Source organism: Protopterus annectens, chromosome 6.part0, assembly GCF_019279795.1.
Source record: "Protopterus annectens isolate FY-2018-M chromosome 6.part0, PAN1.0, whole genome shotgun sequence".
NCBI classification, from domain to species: Eukaryota; Metazoa; Chordata; order Ceratodontiformes; family Protopteridae; genus Protopterus; species Protopterus annectens.
The window spans coordinates 1549367744-1549386161 of NC_056737.1; the positions used below are offsets into that span (position 1 = coordinate 1549367744).

The following is an 18418-nucleotide window of genomic DNA, read 5'->3' on the forward strand; positions in this document are numbered from 1 at the left end:
TGACTTCGTTCAACATCTGCAAGGGGTACCCTCTTTGCTTAAACATCTGAGTTATGAGTAACACTTCATCCTTAAACTTGTTACCATCACTTAACATTTGGGCAGCCCTAACCAGTTCTCCTTTAATGATAGACCTCTTTTGATAATAGGGATGCCGATGGTTAAAATCTAAATATGAATTAGAAAAGGTTGGCTTTCGAAAAATCCCTGATGTCAATCTATTATTTTCCAACACCACCCCGAGTTGAACATCCAGACAGGTGATGCTATCCTTGCTGTAACTAAATGTAAATTTCAACAAACTGACTGTTTAACATACTGCAAAAACCCATTTAAGAGCTCTTCTGAACCATTCCATACAAGGAAGACGTCATCCAGAAATCTAGTATAATGCAAGTTTCTTGGATGAAAATACTCCTGCTCCCAGTAGGACATGACATAGTTGGCAAAAATGGGAGTGCATGCCACCCCCTTTGCCTGTTTGTAATATTGTCCTTCAAAGAACACATAGTTGTTTTTAAGGACCAGCTCCATCAAAACTATATATTTATTGATCTGGTCTTGATCATATAACCCAGTTTTTACCAATTGTGCCTCTAACCAAATTAGGCCCATTTCATGAGGTATGACTGAAGTTACAAACGTCAATTGTGACCAGTATGATGTCCTTACTGATCACTATTTTATTTAGTTTGTCCAAAAAATGCCAGGAGTCTTTGCAAATGTACGGGAAGGCAACCAACCCTTTTTGTAATTGAATATCCAAAAATCTGCTAATGAAACAGGTTTTAGAACACCTACCATCAACTATCGGTCTAAACGTTGGGTTTCTTAACCCTTAATGAATTTTGGGTATACCAAAAATGTTAAGACACCATAGGATAGTCATTTCTAATAAATCTGTATTCTTCCTCATTAATTTGGCCTTGAAACACCATATCTTCTAATGCCAAATCAACTGCCGCATTCATGATGTTAATCTCATTTAATGAACTCTCCACATATGCCCCCTCCATTAGTAAAGCATTCATTCCATTGGAATAGTCGCCCCTATCCATAACCACAATTCCACTACCTCTATCGGGTTTCGTAACACAAATACCCTTGTTTTTGTCTATTTCAAACAACAAAACATACTCGTTCTTGCTTAGATTACCATTAAATTCAAATTTAGAAGTATTAAATAACCAATATCAGTCTCACATATTCTTTCAAAGACCCCTATGAAATTGTTACAGGGAGGGCTGAATGTGCTAGGCTTTTTTCAATTTAACAGAGCCATAACTAGCTTCATTATTAAACCACACTTTAGCCAACCACCACAGATAAAACCAGTAATGTAAAAAAAACAAACACTGGCAGGTGAAACTGGATACAAAGTTTAATTAGCGCTTTCATTTGTTGTTACACTTGACTTCTTCAGATTAAAACAGGAATTATTCATACATCACTTCCTTTTATAGCCAGGCTAAGTCACATGTCATTAAAGCAAAATGCACCTAAAAATCACTATTGTTTTAATTATACATAGCTAAATTTCACCTTGCAAAATGCATTAAAACCATACTTCTTTATTTACATATTGCATATAGCCCATAACCCCCCATCTCAAAATCAAAATAAAGTACAATCCAAAATACATTTCCAGAAAAATAAATCATGTGCTGTGTTGCCACAGAAATATACATGTGTGCCCTTCCCCTAAAAATAAAGAATAAAGTTCAGCTTTTAATTTTAAATAGCTGGAGAGTGAAACTACATCATTCATTCCGGTCGGGTTAGTGGCATCCACTCTAAGTTGCCACATGAATTCTTTGAATTCTAGAAACAATTCTTTTGGTCCCCCCTCCTATCAGGTATTACTTGATCAATGGCTACAAATTTAAACTTGTGATCTGGGTTCAAGATAGTATGTACAGCCAATACATTCTTTTCATTACCCTTCCTGATGTCATACATATGTTGGTAAATACGAACTTTAAACGCTTTCTTAGTCTTCCCTATGTAAGAACTTTCACAGCCTTGACATAGGGTGACATATACAATGTGTGTACTGTTACAGTTCAACTTGAAATTTAGTTGAAAATAAAAATTTTCTATTTGTAATACATTGGCACATTGGTTAAAGTGTTCACATTTTAATATCTTACCTTTGTTATAGTTTTTATTCCCCTCTATTTCTTTCCAATAAATCTTTGACACATGCATCTTTTTTGTATATGACACATATACATTTTTAAGGACCTCTGTCACTTTTAAATATAAACAAATTCTTTTTTAAAATATCTTTTATGTCATAAAATTGCAAGTTGTACGTCAGAATAAAGGCCCTGTTAAAACTCGTTTGTGTTCCTTGACCCCACATCAACCTTTTTATTACTGTTGTCCCTTTCCTCTGAGCCTAACAATGGAAAAAAAGTGTCCTTTAACTCTCTTTCCTGTAACTTCAACAAAACCGGTTCAATGAAACTGTTCGGGTATCCCCTCCTTAGTAACATGCCCCTTAACTTTTCTCTTTCTTCAATATACATTTCTAGGTCACTGACCATCCCATGCTAACCGCACATATTGGCCCTTAGCCAAAGATCTTTTTTGAAAGTCAGGGTGCCCACTTACGGACAGAGAACTGTGTATTCAAGGAGGGGGGGGGGCAGGGGAGGGAGAATGTACCAGCAAATATTTTGAATCATAATGACAATAAAAAAGATGTTGTTTGTATTATGAAGACAGATGATGATGCTTGTACTATCATTGAAAATTACTACAAAGGCTTTAGTATATACAATTACAGTAGTCAGGCTGTCACTAATGAATGGGCAACATTATTTGAAAAAGGTATTAATTATGTACCTATAACTAATGCCAAGATTGACAGATGCCTACTTGATTTAAAACTGTATACAAGAAAATTAAATCTAAGTTGTTATTTTCAAGGTAATGAATTATCTAACCCTCCATGGAGCTGCAAAAGAAGCAGTGTGCTTAACCCCCCACCCCACATTTCAACTATTTGAAAATGTATGTAGTAATGACATCAGGTCAATGTTATTAAAGACAAAAAGGACTAATTTATTTCATTTAACAGAAGTGGAAACAAAGCTTTTGCACAGTATAACAACAAACAGGTCAATAAGGGTTATGAAACCCAACAAAGGTGGGGGGTTGGTGGTAATGGGCCAATGCATGTATATTGAGAAGATGCTGGGGATTCTATATGGTGATGGTTATGAAGAAGTGTCGTTAAATGAGCTACATATAGCATACAAGAATGTGGATGTTATATTAAATGACTTATTATTAAATTTTCAAATAACAAGGTAGGAATATAATTATTTAATTCAGACATATCCTAACGTTCCAACCATATTTGGAATCCCCAAAATACACAAAAGCACCAGCAACCCACCTTTGAGACGTATTGTAGATGCAAAGGCATCAAAAACAACCATTTTTGCTAAGTTTATTGATTTTCACTTGAACATAATTTTATCAGAATTTAAACATATACTGAAGGATTCCTGGAACTGTTTAAAGAAAATAAAACAAGATTTATATAGGGAAAATCTGATTATGACAACTACAGACGTTAAAAGATTTGTTTAGTGTTATACCACATGAAGAAGGACTTGATATGTTCTATGACTTTCTATGTAAACAAACCAACTTTAGCCACAGTAAAATACTTATATTTAGGACCATTATGGAAACAGTGCTCAATAACTTTATTATTTTTGAGAATCAGATTTTTAAGCAAACTACAGGTGTAGCGATAGGGGTAGCATGCACCCTCCCTGTTTGCAAATATTGCACTTGCTCAATGGGAGCTGACTCAAGTGTTTACTTGCCAATGGTTTAAAGAATGTTTTATGGAAGATTTCTTGATGACATACTTATTTTTTGAGGAGGAAATGAGTTAGAGCTGAACCAGTTTTTTGAATATCTAAATAGGAACACTTCTTTTTTGAGCTTTACTATGGAACAACACAGAATAGAATGAATTTTTTGGACATCCTTATAACCAAAGATGATTCACTGTAAAAGTTTACTACCATCATTTACAGAAAGCCCTAACACTCTCCTACATTTTGAAAGTTGGCACCCTGACTTTCAAAAAGATCTTTGGTTAAGGGTCAATGTGTGCGGTTAGCACGGATGGTCAGTGACCTAGAAATGTATACTGAAGAAAGGGAAAAGTTAAGGTGCATGTTACTAAGGAGGGAATACCCTAACAATTTCATTGAACCGGTTTTGTGCGAAGTTACAGAAGAGAGAGTTAAAGGACACTTTTCTCCATTGCTAGGCTTAGAGGAAAGGGACAAGAGCAGTAATAAAAAGGTTGACGCTGGGTCAAGGAACACAAACAAGCTTAGCGCAGCCTTTATTCTGATGTACAACTTGCAGTTTTATGACATAAAAGATATTTAAAAAAATAATTGGTTTATATTTAAACGTGACAAAGAGGTCCTTAAAAATGTTGGTGACAGACCATGTGTCATATACAAAAAAGATGCACGTGTTGATCCATTGATGAAGTAGTACCTGATAGTAGGGGGGAACCAAAGGAATTGTTTCTAGAATTCAAAGAATTCATGTGGCAACTTAGAGTGGATGCCACTAACCCGCCCAGACTGAATGATGTAGTTTCTCTCTCCAGCTATTTAAAATTAAAAGCTGAACTTTATTTTTAGGGGGAGGGCACACATGTATATTTCTGTGGCAACACAGTAACATTTGCTTATTTTAAGTACATTTATTTATTTATTTTATTTATTTTACATTTGTTGGCTGGGCTAGTCTAGCTGGATACATGTCCATTTTCAGTAGAGGCCCAGGGAGATGAGCTCCAAGCATTAGTAAATTACAAAAAAGATTACAATAGTTAAAAAATGACTAAATTCAAATACAAAGAAATTAAAAAAGATTTAAGAGAATCAAAAATTGTTTCTGTGAATAATAGCTCGCAGGCTGCATGATTTATTTTTGTGGAAATGTATTTTGGATTGTACTTTATTTGAATTTTGAGATGGGGGCTGATGGGCTATATGCAATATGTAAATAAATAAGTATGGTTTTAATGGATTTTACAAGGTGAAATTTAGCTATGTATAATAACTAAAATAGTGATTTTTAGGTGCATTTTGCTTTAAAGACATGTGAATTAGCCTGGCTATAAAAGGAAGTGATGTATGAATAATTCCTGTTCTAATCGGAAGTCAAGTGTAACAACAGACGAAAGTGCTAATTAAACTTTGTATCCAGTTTCACAGGCCAGTGTTCGTTTTCTTTACATTACCGGTTTTAAACCACACTTTACAATTCAACTTGCGTGCAAACAGTTTCAGATCAATGAGCGTTTCAGCAACATTGCCCCTCCTACTGGGGACAAAAGTTTAACCCTTTGTCAGTAGGTTTGCATGCTCGTTAGTCAAACATTTACTTGAATAATTTTAAAATTTAAAGTCAAAAGCAGTGTTATAAATGATTGCGGTAAACCAGTCACATCATGCATTACAGCCATTAAAACCTCTAAATCAGTGGCTTCGTACTTAGCTGTTTCAGATGAAAAATCACTACACTGTTGAAAGACATCATGACCAATTGATCAATTAAGTGTTAATGTGATTATATAAAAAGGTTGGGGGTTGCCTTTTAATTTGTTCTGATGAAGTCCCTCTTAGTGGAAGAAAGTGCTTAACCTGGATTTTGGACTTGTGCAATCTGGACCTTTCTATTGTGTGGTGGATTGTTCTTGGTGGAGTGGAGTTTCTTTTTTTTTTTTGTGGTTCTTTACTCTTTAAGAGGAACCTGGACGACTAGATGGGAAACAGAAAATACACCCCTGGGATCCCACCTGTGTTCCTGCTGGACACGGGAAATGGGTGCTGACTTTGAGGGAACATGGGCAAAATTCTTGGCCAGGCATATAAGGGACTTCAGGCCCCATAGCCTAGTATCATCCTATGAACCTGCCAACCTAAGGAGGAAAAGATATGTGATCTAAATGGAAAAAGTCAATATGGTTTGCTTATTTTTCAGTTAATTTATGCTTGCCTATCTCTTAAGTGAGAATTTAATAAAGGTGTTTAAAAAATTGCAAACGATATACAAACTGAAACTATTTTAGCAAAATATTTTTGCAAAAGTTTTTGTTGTACGGTTTAATTTAATGTGTGATCATATGGCAAGGAGATGTTTGTATTTGAAGGTTTGGTGGAGGAAATTTTGTCAAATCTAGAATAGAAGCTGTTACTAAAAAAAAGGAAGATTAGTAGGGAATATAAAATATTGTATGATAATTATAAGAATCAATCTAAGTAGATTAGAAAAGATTGAGAAAAGAAACTGGAAACACAATCTACAAGAAAGCATTGGGAGGACCTATGCATGGCTCTCAAGTATGCACAATAACTATAAGAAATAATCAATCAGAGAAGGTTATAAAATACTGGGAAGAGAAAATGGGAAAAGTAATTTAGAAGAGAATAATGGGACATTTGTATGACACCTCCTCTGCCCCTTGGACAACATCCATTCAAATTTTCCTGTCTTGCCCTGAAGGAAACAGTCATCAGAGGCTTCCTGAAAAGACTGCTGTGACTTTCCAAACAAATGCACTCCCAGCTTCTAGTTCCTCGAAAAGGACCTCTTTGAAGTGGAGAAATTAACTCCAACAGCAGACTGCATCTTTCGTTGTTGATGCGAGTTATTGCCAGCTACACTAGGAGAAGTGGGGCAGTGGATGTGTAACATATACCAGCGTAGCTAGCTGGACTTTTATAAAGTATTATATGTCATTTATATATCAAACTGATTTGTACAAGTGCTTGTGCTAAAAAATGTACCAGCAGTGGGTCCTGCTAGACAGAAAAAGAAATACACCTGTATGTTAGACTGTACTGCAACTTTGGAAATTAATATATTTTAACAGAGGAAATTAAGAGAAGAGGTTAAAGCTCACACCCAGTTAACTTTTAGGAAAATATCCTGAAATTAAAATACTTAACAAGGCCATAAAGATTGCATCTCACAGGTCTCAAGGCTGCCAGAGGCAAATAAATCTGTACTAGGAAGCCTTCTGTATTGTCTCTGAGGGTGAACTAATTGTTACTCTGGAAGGGTGGAAGTTTGAAATTGCTTTATGACTTCCAGAAGCTGCAACAGATTTGAGCAAAGCTCTAGGTGTGTAAGGTAACATTTCTGTGCTAAAATCTTGGCAGCCTCTAATGAAAGGATGTAGTATCGGAACCAGAAATCAGATGCAAGTGATGTCATACTGTAATCCAGCACAAAAATGATGTTTTTATACTAGATGAGACTGAAGTCTCAGAGCAGTCTGCTTTTGAAACCTGACAAGAAGGACCCCTTACCCACTTCATCTTGCCTTGTTTTATTAAGTAACCAGAGAATAGTAATTCTTTAGATCAATCAGGAAAATATAGTGACATGAGTTAAATACTGCTTTTCTGTATCTGTGTGAATCTACCAATGTGTTATTTTAATATTTCCTGTGACTAAAACTCTGGTGTTTACTGTAAAGAAATATTTGGTATTTTCATATTCTATTATTTATTATTAAATATATTTAAACTTCTAATTGTGGCTGGTTCTTTAGAAAATACTTTAATCTCTGAGAGTGCTTATATTTATTTGGTGACATTTTGGCCACTCAGGAGAGCCTTCCCGCATTGGTCAAGTTATTACCATTTGTATTAATATTAATTTTATTCAGTATAAATGGGTACCCTTGTAATAGCCTTAGAGAAGCAGGCTTTGGAGTGTCTGGGGGAAATAACTACCTTATAGTCTGGGCAAAGGGTAGCAGTAGAAGAGAGTAAATCTGTGTCAGCCTTTTCAATGTGTGTGTGTGTGTGTGTGTGTGTGTGTGTGTGTGTGTGTGTACGTGCGCACGTACAAATCAAATATCAGACTGTGTGTGTGTCAGCTGCTTATAGCAGGGACACAGAGCACTGGTTTCTCAGAGAGGGTTGTTGGAGACTTGGATACTCAAATGTGGACTCAACTCTACAATTGTGCCAGTGGGGAGTCTTACTGAGGACCTGGTGAGCTTGAGAGAGAGAAAGAGAAACCCAGACCCTGGACTGAGTGTGTTCCCTGTGTGCTCTTAAGAGAAATTGTGTTTGATACAGGGAGCTGCATTTGGAAATACTGTGTGCATCTATTTTTGTTCCAAGTGAACATCCCTCACTGGTGTCAGTGAGGTGGATTTAGGCTCCTTGATTACTGGTCTAGAGGGGGGACGTCACACTCTCCATCTTGTTTTCTCCTCACAAGAGTCTCTTTGACCTTGGAATGAAAACCGAAGATCCATCATATTGAGGGTTGATAAAGGATGTCTTGAAACAGTCTGCAAAATTGTACAAGTATATCCAGACACGGTGGCTCATGGTGATGCCAGTGCCTGCAGTGCAGGCCATGTCATTAGCAGCACTGGACAACAGCCTCATATATATGGTAGTTATACTACACTGTGGATAGCTGAGCATCCAGATTCTTCTGGACATCAGGAGGTTGCTGGGTCCTTTCTTACTTTGACACTTCTGAGATAAAATCCCTCTGAAGTCTCATCAAATGGGCTATATAATTCAGTGCACTGAAGACAAGGCTGACTGAAACATCGGTGCCCTTTCCTAAGCAGATCAATGCCAGAGACTCCATGTTGGGGGGGATAGACTGCAGAACTCTTCTTCGAGATGTCCTTTTTTGTGGCTGCAACAACCACCATGGCATCCAGAGCTGTACTCTTACTTCAGAAGGGCTATCCTTGGGTGGAACAAGAATTTTATCAGGTTTTCTGTGGAGTGGACCTTTATATCAGGTTCCCCCAAGATGCTTTGTAAATCACCCAAGACATGGATAGGCCTATGCCAAAGGCTTCAGGAAATACAGATTCCTTGGGAGATGGGACTTCAGTGACCCATCCCCATATTATTTCATTAATTCAAGTAAGTTGCCAAAGGAGACAGCTTCATAGGGGGGGGGGGATGTACGTGAACCCTTTCCTTCAATGAGATTTGTATCGTCTACGAGTGACTCTTCCGGCAAGTCTACGGGCTTTCTCTTACATTTTCTCTTTGTACCTCCTAGGGGGTGGACTGGGAGACACTAAACAGGCAGGGAGCCTCATAACTATGGGACTCTTGACACCTCAAGATGTAAGCTATCCCTGAGCAAGCTGATGAGAATTTGAGGAAACAGACTGAGAAAGAGATCTAGACACATCTGACTCCAAGTAAGGCAGGATCTTTGCTGTCATAAGCTTGCATAAAATCCAGACAGCTAAACGTGGTTATCTTTGGATCCAAGGATTCAAGGAAAGACCAGTATCAAGCACCAACACAATAAGATACAATACAGAGAATGGAGCCAATCTGCCTAAGGCTGAATCCCTTTAAGGGAAGGCATGACTCAAACCCTGAGAGTCCAGCCTTACCAGGGGGCACTGACCTTGGCAACTCAGCTGCAAGACAGTCAGTGCCAGTGTAGGGGAAGGAAGCTGGATGATAGGGAACAGTGTGTCCCAGCATGCTGGGGAGGAGGTGAAAGGGATGGAGCTGAAGGCACCACAACAATGGATGAAGAACCAGAGTTGGAGGAAAAGATCTGTAGGTCCTTCTGTACTTGTAGAAAATAATGCATCAGCTATTCTAAACTGGAACTCTTATGACTCCAGATTGGCCTGGCAGATCTGGATGAAGCTGTGGAGGTTGTCTTTGGTGTTTTCTTAACTGGTAAATCAGAGTCTTGTACCCGAAAGGGATACATACAGATCAAGGTAGAGGATGATTCTAGTGACAGCTCAGCCAAGGTAACAGGGAGAAATGGAAAGTGGAGCCTAGCTAAGTAGGGAGGAGCTGCTGAGAGGATGAGGCTAGGAATACTAAGGGTTGGGGAGTGACGACCTAGTCCATAACTGTAACCTGCTTCAGTTGGTACATTTGTGTTCATCCTTCTCTTTGATTTTTTTTTTTTAATTATTCTTAACAGATCTACCTTTGTCCTGGTCCTTCTCATCCCTCTTTTCTGGCATTCTATCTTCCTTGGATAAGGGAAAAGCAAACACTGAAGAAGCAGAAGAATACGACAGAAGCATATCCTTCAAACCAAGTTTAGCCCTTTTGTCATCAATGGCGAATTCAGGCCTGACACTCCACATCAAGGTGCATGGCAACCATTTGCCATGACTCTCTTTGTGAGGGTGATTTGTGGCTACACTTGACATACTTAAACCCCACAGCAGGGGTTTGTTTGTCCATAGCTACTGGAAGGAAAACATAACACAAGACAACAGCAGCAAAAATAAGCAGGAGAAAAAACACAAACAAAAGCTGTAAGAACCTACCACCAATAAACAACAACTAAAAACTAATTTTTTTGTTGGCAAAGGAAAAAGGGCAAAAAGAGAATAAAGGTGGCAAGGTCACTAATGAAATAACTAACAGCTAACCTAAACAAACGAAAAGGCAATGAATAAAGAACTGCAAAAATAAAGAAAACAAAGGCATTTGTCTACGAAGCTAGCAGGACTGCCTGATGGTGAAGGCAGCAAATGCGATCCAAGGAGATATTGTTAGAGCAGAGCATTGTGGGTAGAGGACATGGAGCTCCAAGGCTGAAGATACTGAAGGTGCCGGCTTTGGATAAGGTATATCCCACAGGTTGAGATGGACAGAAAAGACAACACTGGATCTAATGTTTGACATTACATTTCACTAAAGCTGCAATACAAATATGTGTGTGTGTGTGTGTGTGTGTGTGTGTGTGTGTGTGTGTGTGTGTGTGTGTGTTTATTTTTACATTTAAGCTGATGTTTGTCAATATTACTAACTACAGGTTAATGTATCAATTAATTTGAACAAAGTCAACACACATTAAAGACTGCATTAAATGCAGAGAAAGTACTAAACTTACATACTGCTAACTGTAGTGTTGGTGTTTCTATAGCCAAGCTTTTCAGCTTTAGGACTTTTACTCTTAAAAGGACTTGGGGTTCAGAGACTAAATCATTCTTTTTAAGTGCATCACTATGATCATGCAGAGTATCATCATTCTTAAAAAAAAAAAAAAAAAGAACATTTTATGTTTTTTTATCCTTATAAAAGTCAAATGTGCAAAGGTATGGCTCCAGAATAAACAGTTGTGAAAAATCCAAGGCAGCAGTAAAATAAATCCAAAAGCTCAGAGGAACTTGATGTTAGCTCAGCTTTATTCACACTTTGTGTCTACTATGTCTTCTCTCTACATGGACATGCACATTCCCATGTGCACCACCTGGATCCTGTCACAGCAAAGTCTAAAACAACTCCCTGGTCTGTATGCTACATCATGCACTTCTGTGGCACTATAACAGTCAAAGCCACAGTAGATGAGACTTCCTCCTTCCCTTCAGCAAGGGTCAACTATCTTCATCCATTCAATCTCACCATCTCTGTTGCGTCCTCCATTGCCCAGACCTCTAATTAAACTCTCAGCTGTAATCAGGGCTAAATCTCTCTTCACTATGGAGATGGCTTTTATGTGACAGGCAAGGCAATTAATACACGATCCTGAGTACCAAAGTAAGGTATGTTGTCTTAGAAAGGAACTGAATTTACTCTCCTTGGGAGAGAGGAGCAGTTAAGGTTACAACCATAAAGATGATGACTAGAAAGATCAACCCAGGACTATGGCACACAAAATAATGCCATAATTGTATGCCAGATGACATACATTAGTAGCCAAGTTGCTGTATGTACTAGGTGAAAGACGATGGCAGTGAGCAGCCAATGCCAACTCATCCATCCTAGGAGGAGGGAGGCAGCTCAATTCACTGCTTTAGTGACAACTGTGTAGGAGTATTACCTGTAGCAAGGAGACTAGTGTGCTAATGTCTTGGGGTGGTGAGACTCTTGGCCAGGAGGTTGTTCATGCATGGAAGCACTCATGCACCTCCTGAGAGAAGCAATTATGAAGTGTGCAAGCTACTAAGGATAGGAAAGTCCACAGAACTGGCAGACTGGGCTGGGCAAACACACTTGCATCTACCAAGGAATACATTGAACAGAGAGTTCTTACCCTGATGCAAGTGCAGGAAGCAAGCGCCCCACGCAAATTTTGCCATATCACAAAAACAAACAAATAAATAGTGTGAATTTTCCCTGCAGATCTCTTCCTGAGTGGTGAGCTTTTTGACAAACTCCATATGTAACAATAAAAAAAAAATACTTACTGCTGATCTAATGTGGAATTTGCTTTTGGAACTCGCTTACGAAACTGATGAAATATGTTGTTTTGTCGTGTAACACGTTCCTCTTCTTCTGCTATTATTGTGCGGAGTTTCTTTTGAAGCTGTGAAATAATTTCTTCCTGTACTCGTAACTTCTGCTCCAACTCTGTATAGTAGACCTGACAATCCATAAATCACCACTTAGCCTGCTATCAGCATATTATTAATATATTATCAGCATTACCATTTCATTAAAATAATCATGTTTGACACACCGCATCACCAAACTATAATCAAGAAAGTACCTTTTAAACAGATATTTACTGCATTAAGCACAGGTTTCTGTTTGTATAATTTTTCAGTGAAATGCATTACTTACATTAAAACAAGTTCCACATAGCTGAGAGAGGAAATTATGATGCAAAAACAAATGTCTGTTCACTAAATATCACCATCTAATGTCAAACCCCACCCAAAAGCATGTTCTTTAAGGATTAACCTGATGTAGCTCCACTCCTGATTTTGCAACATACATAGCTCACACAGTGCAGTTTACTTAACTTTCAAGTTGTGCGATATTTGTGCAACCATTTACATAACCATTACAAATTACAACAGACAATGCAAAATTAGTTACGAGTATACTGGCGTTTTCAATGACAATTCACAGCTGTTTTCGATATTAGGTACATACGGAAATGTGTACTTTCGGCGAAACACTTCGCTAATACATACACATTTTATTTTAACTTTCGACATTTTGATAGCAAACCATATATACACATACATACAGAGAGAGAGAGAGGAAGAGGAAGAAAGAATGAAAAGAAGAAAATAACTATGCTAACAAGAACAGTCAAAGGGTAAGGAAGAGTAATGCAAAACAGTGTAAGAAAATTCTCTGTGTGGAAGATTTTCAGTCCACATATTTCTAGTTAATTACTGTGTATTAATCAGATCAGACAATAGTAGTAGAAGTAGCAAATGTAAACTCAAGTCAAAAAGTAATAATAGAAAATATATAATTCTACAGCATTACTAAGTATTCGAAAGTAATCCAAGCAAGGCAGGCAGTCTATTTCCAGTCGAAAATCCTTTATTAAGTACACAGACAAGTGATCCAAGTAAAACAAAAATAGAATAATAATTTCCTCACAAGCTTTCTAAATATATATATATATTTTTTTGTCAGGCACGGGAGTGGTTTATTGTGCTGTAAAACAAAGTGTTATTGGTACACATGTTAAATTCACATCCCTTCCTCCATCAGTGTGACATTCGAGCTGGTCCTGCCCTACCTAGTAGCTGTCATAATAATATATAGCCCTAATGTACTTTAATGGTACATCTTATTTAACCAAATTATTAAGCAGATTATTAAGTCTGTGATTTTATACAAGGCAATATACTACATGGCTGGAAATATATCAACCTTAGTTCATTTTGCGATCAAAAATTAAATATAAATATATACATATACATTTTGCAGGTAAAAATCAGTTTCTGTTTTCATAACCTATTGTTAACAAAGATCACTTTCGTCCTTCTAGACTTCTTCAGGTCTGTGTACAAGAACCCTAAAAACCTATATCATTGTATAATTAGTTAGTATTGTTATTAGCATCATTTTGAATAAAGTGGAAAAAAGAGAACCAGAAAAAAATAACAATAATAATAAAAAAAAAAAAATATATGTACGATGATGGAAACAAAATATACACTTAAATTTCAAATGATTTAAAATGGTATTTAAAACCAATTTGTAGAAAAAAATAAAATAAAATACAATTAGTCATGTAAACAATGTGGCAATTTTCTAAGTTCCAGTGCACTTTTAATTGAACAGTAGTAGTTGAAGAGTAATGCAAAGAAATGTTTGAGAGAAAAAAATTCTGAACAAAGTAAACCAGCTCACTAAACCCACAAGGAGCTCAACAGATTTGCAATCCCGGTCCATCTTCGATGAGCAGCAAACAAGATCGGAGGTATTCTGGGGGAATCTGGCATTACAGGCTAGGAAGGAGAGCTTGAGAACTGGATCCTAGAGCCATGGAAAGCTGCAGAGTCATATCAGAGGATCAAATCCGAACCCCACAGGTTGAGAAACGAATGAAAATGATGACATCCGATCGGTAGTTATTCTCAGAGAAGCAATGACAGACCAAAAAGGAAAATAATCAAGTTCATTCAATTTTATGGCCAGTAAGAAAACAAAGATTAGTGTTATAGGCTAGTACTAGATTTGAAATTAGTAAACAAGTACACCATTCTGGTAGCATGTGTTGTGTATGGTATACCAGAAAAGACAGTCATGTTAAATCTGCGGAATAAATTTACAGTTACAGATCTGGCAGATAAATTTTTTGGTATGGTTTTCTTTCAGCAAACACTGCCAAGACTACCGCATTATGGTAAAATGCTGCAATGTATATGTAAGATCTTGATACAGACAGAAAGAGAACAGAATTTACAGAGTGCAGAATTTAGAGTCAAAGTTACACTTTTAAAAGCGACAGTACAGTCAATGGTTCAGGTTCCATGCAAGAAAACAGTGCAACATAAATATGCGTCAGTGCAGTCACAAGTTCAAATCACATGATGATGTGTCGGTGGGGGGGGGGGGTTCAGGCACCTAGGAACAAGACATTTTCCTGTGGTGCATTTGGTTAAGGACACATGGCTGAAGTGGCATTCAGCTGCAGATAAATATGGCTGTTGTGAATTCCAGCTTAGAGGACTAAAACATTTAGCACAACGATTCAGGCAACAGAAAGTAGAAATGTCTGTTACCAAGCTTAGAAAGCTTATAACAGGGAAGACAGCAAGAGATCCTGTAAAAGTATTAGAAATATTTTTGAAATTCTATGAAAGTCTGTATAAAGCAGAGAAATATGGAAATCAAGAAACTGTACAAATGGAAACGTTTATGGAAGAATTAAATATGCCAAGGTTAGAGATATATGAGGCTCAATTACTAACAGTTAGGATAGGAGATTATGAGATAAAATGGTGATGTATAACCAATCTACAGGAAAGTCCCCAAGAATAGATAGTATTTCTATGGAGGTTTGGAAGCTAGGAGGGAAAAACTGATAAAGATCTGGAATGTTATGTTTAACAGTATTTGAAGAGGAGGAGCAGTACCAACACCCTGGAAGAAAGAGGTAGTAGCTGTAATACCTAAAGAGGATAAAGATCCATCAGATCCAGCTTCGTACAGGCCCATTTCAATACTAAACCATGATTATGAAGTGTCAAGGTCTATACTGGCTAAAAGAATGGCAAAAGTGATACCAAAATTGAGATATGAATCAATATGGTTTTGTGGAGGGGAGGCAAACATTTGACATTAACAGAACATTGATGATCCAAAGGGAAGCAGAATGTAAGAAATTTTCACTGTTGTTGGTGGGTCTTGACGTAGAGAAAGCATTTGACAGAGTAGGCTGGGACTTTATGAGCAGGGCAATAAATACATTTGCATTCCCTGATAAAATTATAAAGTTGATTCGGAGGATATGAGAGGAACTGGAGGCGAAAATGAAAGTAGGTGGGGCCCTCTGATAATTTCTGCTTGGGCAGAGGAACCGGGCAAGGGTGTCCTTTCTCCCTTTGTTATTTACATTATATTTAAAACCATCAGCAAAGAAAATAATGGATTCAGAAATCCAAGGATACAAATGGTATGGTAGTAAAGAAACGCTGGCTCTATTTGAAGATGATGATATTTTATACCTGACAAAACCAGAAAGGGACATTAGTGTTATGGAACATTTTGAGACTGTTTGAAATCTTTTTGGGATAAAAATTAATGAAACTAAAACAAAGGCAATTGCGGTAAATTATGTACCCACACACAAATTGTTTCAACAATATCCGCATTTATGGGGACATAATAAAAGGAAACATTTAGGAGTATGGATTAAAAATAATTCCAGTGTGACAGCTAAGGATACGTGGGAAGAAACCAAACAAAAGATAATATAAAAACTGAGAAAATCGAAGCTCTGTTATATGGATATCGATAGCAAGACATGAGCAGTTAAATGTTTTTAGTCACTTTATTCTTATACACAAGTCAGGCATATTTTTATCAACCAGAGAAGTTGTGGATATCAAATAAAGAGCGGAAAGATTTTATCTAAGAGGGGAAGATGGCAAGAGTCAAGTGGGATAAGCCGATTCTTCCAATGGAACAGGGCAGATTGAGATTACCTGACTTGAAAGGGTATTTCAGAGCAACAGAGTCAACACGCCTACTCATAGCACATGGAGAAAATTATGACGACTATGATGAAACAGAGGGGAAGCTCAAGAAACATGGAAAGACTGGGATTTTGGATGCAGACTTAAGGAGAATGACAGTAATCACACAGAATATTATATTCATAAACAGCAGAAATTATTCTAAGAATGAAGCCAACAAAGGAATAGAGAAAGGAGATTCTGCCAATACGGATGACTGCAATTAGGGATACAGACAATAGTCACAAAAGGGGCTGGAATTTATTGGAGAAAACTAGCAAAGGAACCAAGGTATCGAGAGCAAATAACTGGAGAGGGGAAGGTAATAGAATGGGAAGATGCCAAGAATTTACTTGGACTGCTGGTTAGAGGCAGCCTTCTCTATCAAGGATTGGCATCAGAATATAGGCAAAGAGAAAGAAATAGGGAGTCCTAAACAAAAGACCAGCACTGGGAGAGTTTTTAGCAGAAATCTAGAACAGAAGCTGCCATTAAAAAAGGAACAGTTAATAGAGCATATAAAATATTGCATGATAACTAAGAACCAATGAGAGGATGTTAGAAAGGACTGGGAAGAGAGACTGGGTAAGTAATTCACAAAAAAACAACTGGGGGATATATGTATGTCTCCCAGATATGTAACAAGGTCTAGAAGATTTAGGTTCTTTGCTTGAAAGGGTTTTCATACGTATTTTTATACCCCAAGTAGACTCCAACAAATTTTCCACAGTTAAACAGCAAATGCTGGATGTGTGATGAAAGGAGATAGAGATAACTGGGAACATATTTTATGGGATTGCAATGAGTTGGCAGATTTTAAAGATTCCTTACAGAGTGCTTTGTCAAAGATACTGGGTGAGCAAATTGGTATAACTAAGGAAACAATTATTTTGAGCTATGATACAGAATCGAACTTGCCTAAGCACAGTAAGGCCTTGCTGAGTCTAATTATGGGGGCTGCCAAAAAAGCAATTACTAGAAAATGGAAATCAAAGTCTAAACCAAATATACTAGAAGTAGTGAATATATCAACACAGATAAAACAACTGGAATTGGGATCTTTAGAAAAGGGTGGGAGATAATTACATAGGAAATAAGGGAATTTAGGGAACAATATTTGCAGCGGAGGAACAAAGTTTAAAAGAAGGCAGGAGATTTGAATGAGCTATGTAATGTTTGACTGACAATGACTGAACAGAATATAAGTGATGTATAATGTTTCCAACTAAAATTGTGCCAACGTGGCTTGTAATGTACGTTGTTGTGTCTTTCGGCTTTTCCCAGTCAGGGGTCGCCACAGCAGAACTCCGGTCCACTAATGATTGGCAGTAGATTTTTACGTGCTGAGTTGCCAGCTCTGACGCACAACCTTCAACGAAGGTACGCCCATTCACGCATGTCTCCACACAGAAGACGCTTTAGCTGAGAATCGAACAGGACAATGTATTACTGTGAGGCGACAATGCTACAGCAGCACCACCACCACCTTGTAATGTATAATGTCTGCAAATTAAATTTTATCAAGATAGTTTTTCATTTATAAATATAAGATTATTAAATTATTACATATGACATAAGCAAACATGTTTGTTATTTAAAAAAAAAGGCATGGGTCTTGTGCTTCCCCTCAGGAAAGGCTCTTTGAACTAAGTTTCCAACATACAACCAAAGAACACAATCCTCTGTGAAGGAGTCAAAAAAGAATTCTGAATGCTCTCCTGAAATCGCAGCTTGTGCAAGACATTGCTCGCTCAAGTGAAAGATTGCTGACACTTTGAAAAAGATTCTGCAAAGATAAGAAAATCATCTCAGTATGGAAACATGAGAATACCTTGATACCTGCAATGAACTATAACTGCAGCAAGACACTTTGTGAACTCTCTTGCTGTGGTGGATAAATCAAAGGGTAAGGCAGAGAATTGATAATGTGATCCAGACACACAGAACCTT

At 37.4% G+C, this 18418-nt stretch overlaps 1 protein-coding gene across 4 annotated transcripts in view; it reads right to left on the reverse strand.

The window, feature by feature from the left end:
- CEP70 (centrosomal protein 70) overlaps positions 1-18418 on the reverse strand; it is a 2129610-nt gene that overhangs the window by 1034427 nt on the left and 1076765 nt on the right. For all 4 annotated transcript variants that reach the window (XM_044075003.1, XM_044074999.1, XM_044075002.1 and 1 more), the window contains exon 5: positions 12227-12402. In XM_044075003.1, coding sequence (XP_043930938.1) covers positions 12227-12402 — 176 coding nt within the window. The remainder of the gene's footprint in view (positions 1-12226; positions 12403-18418) is intronic.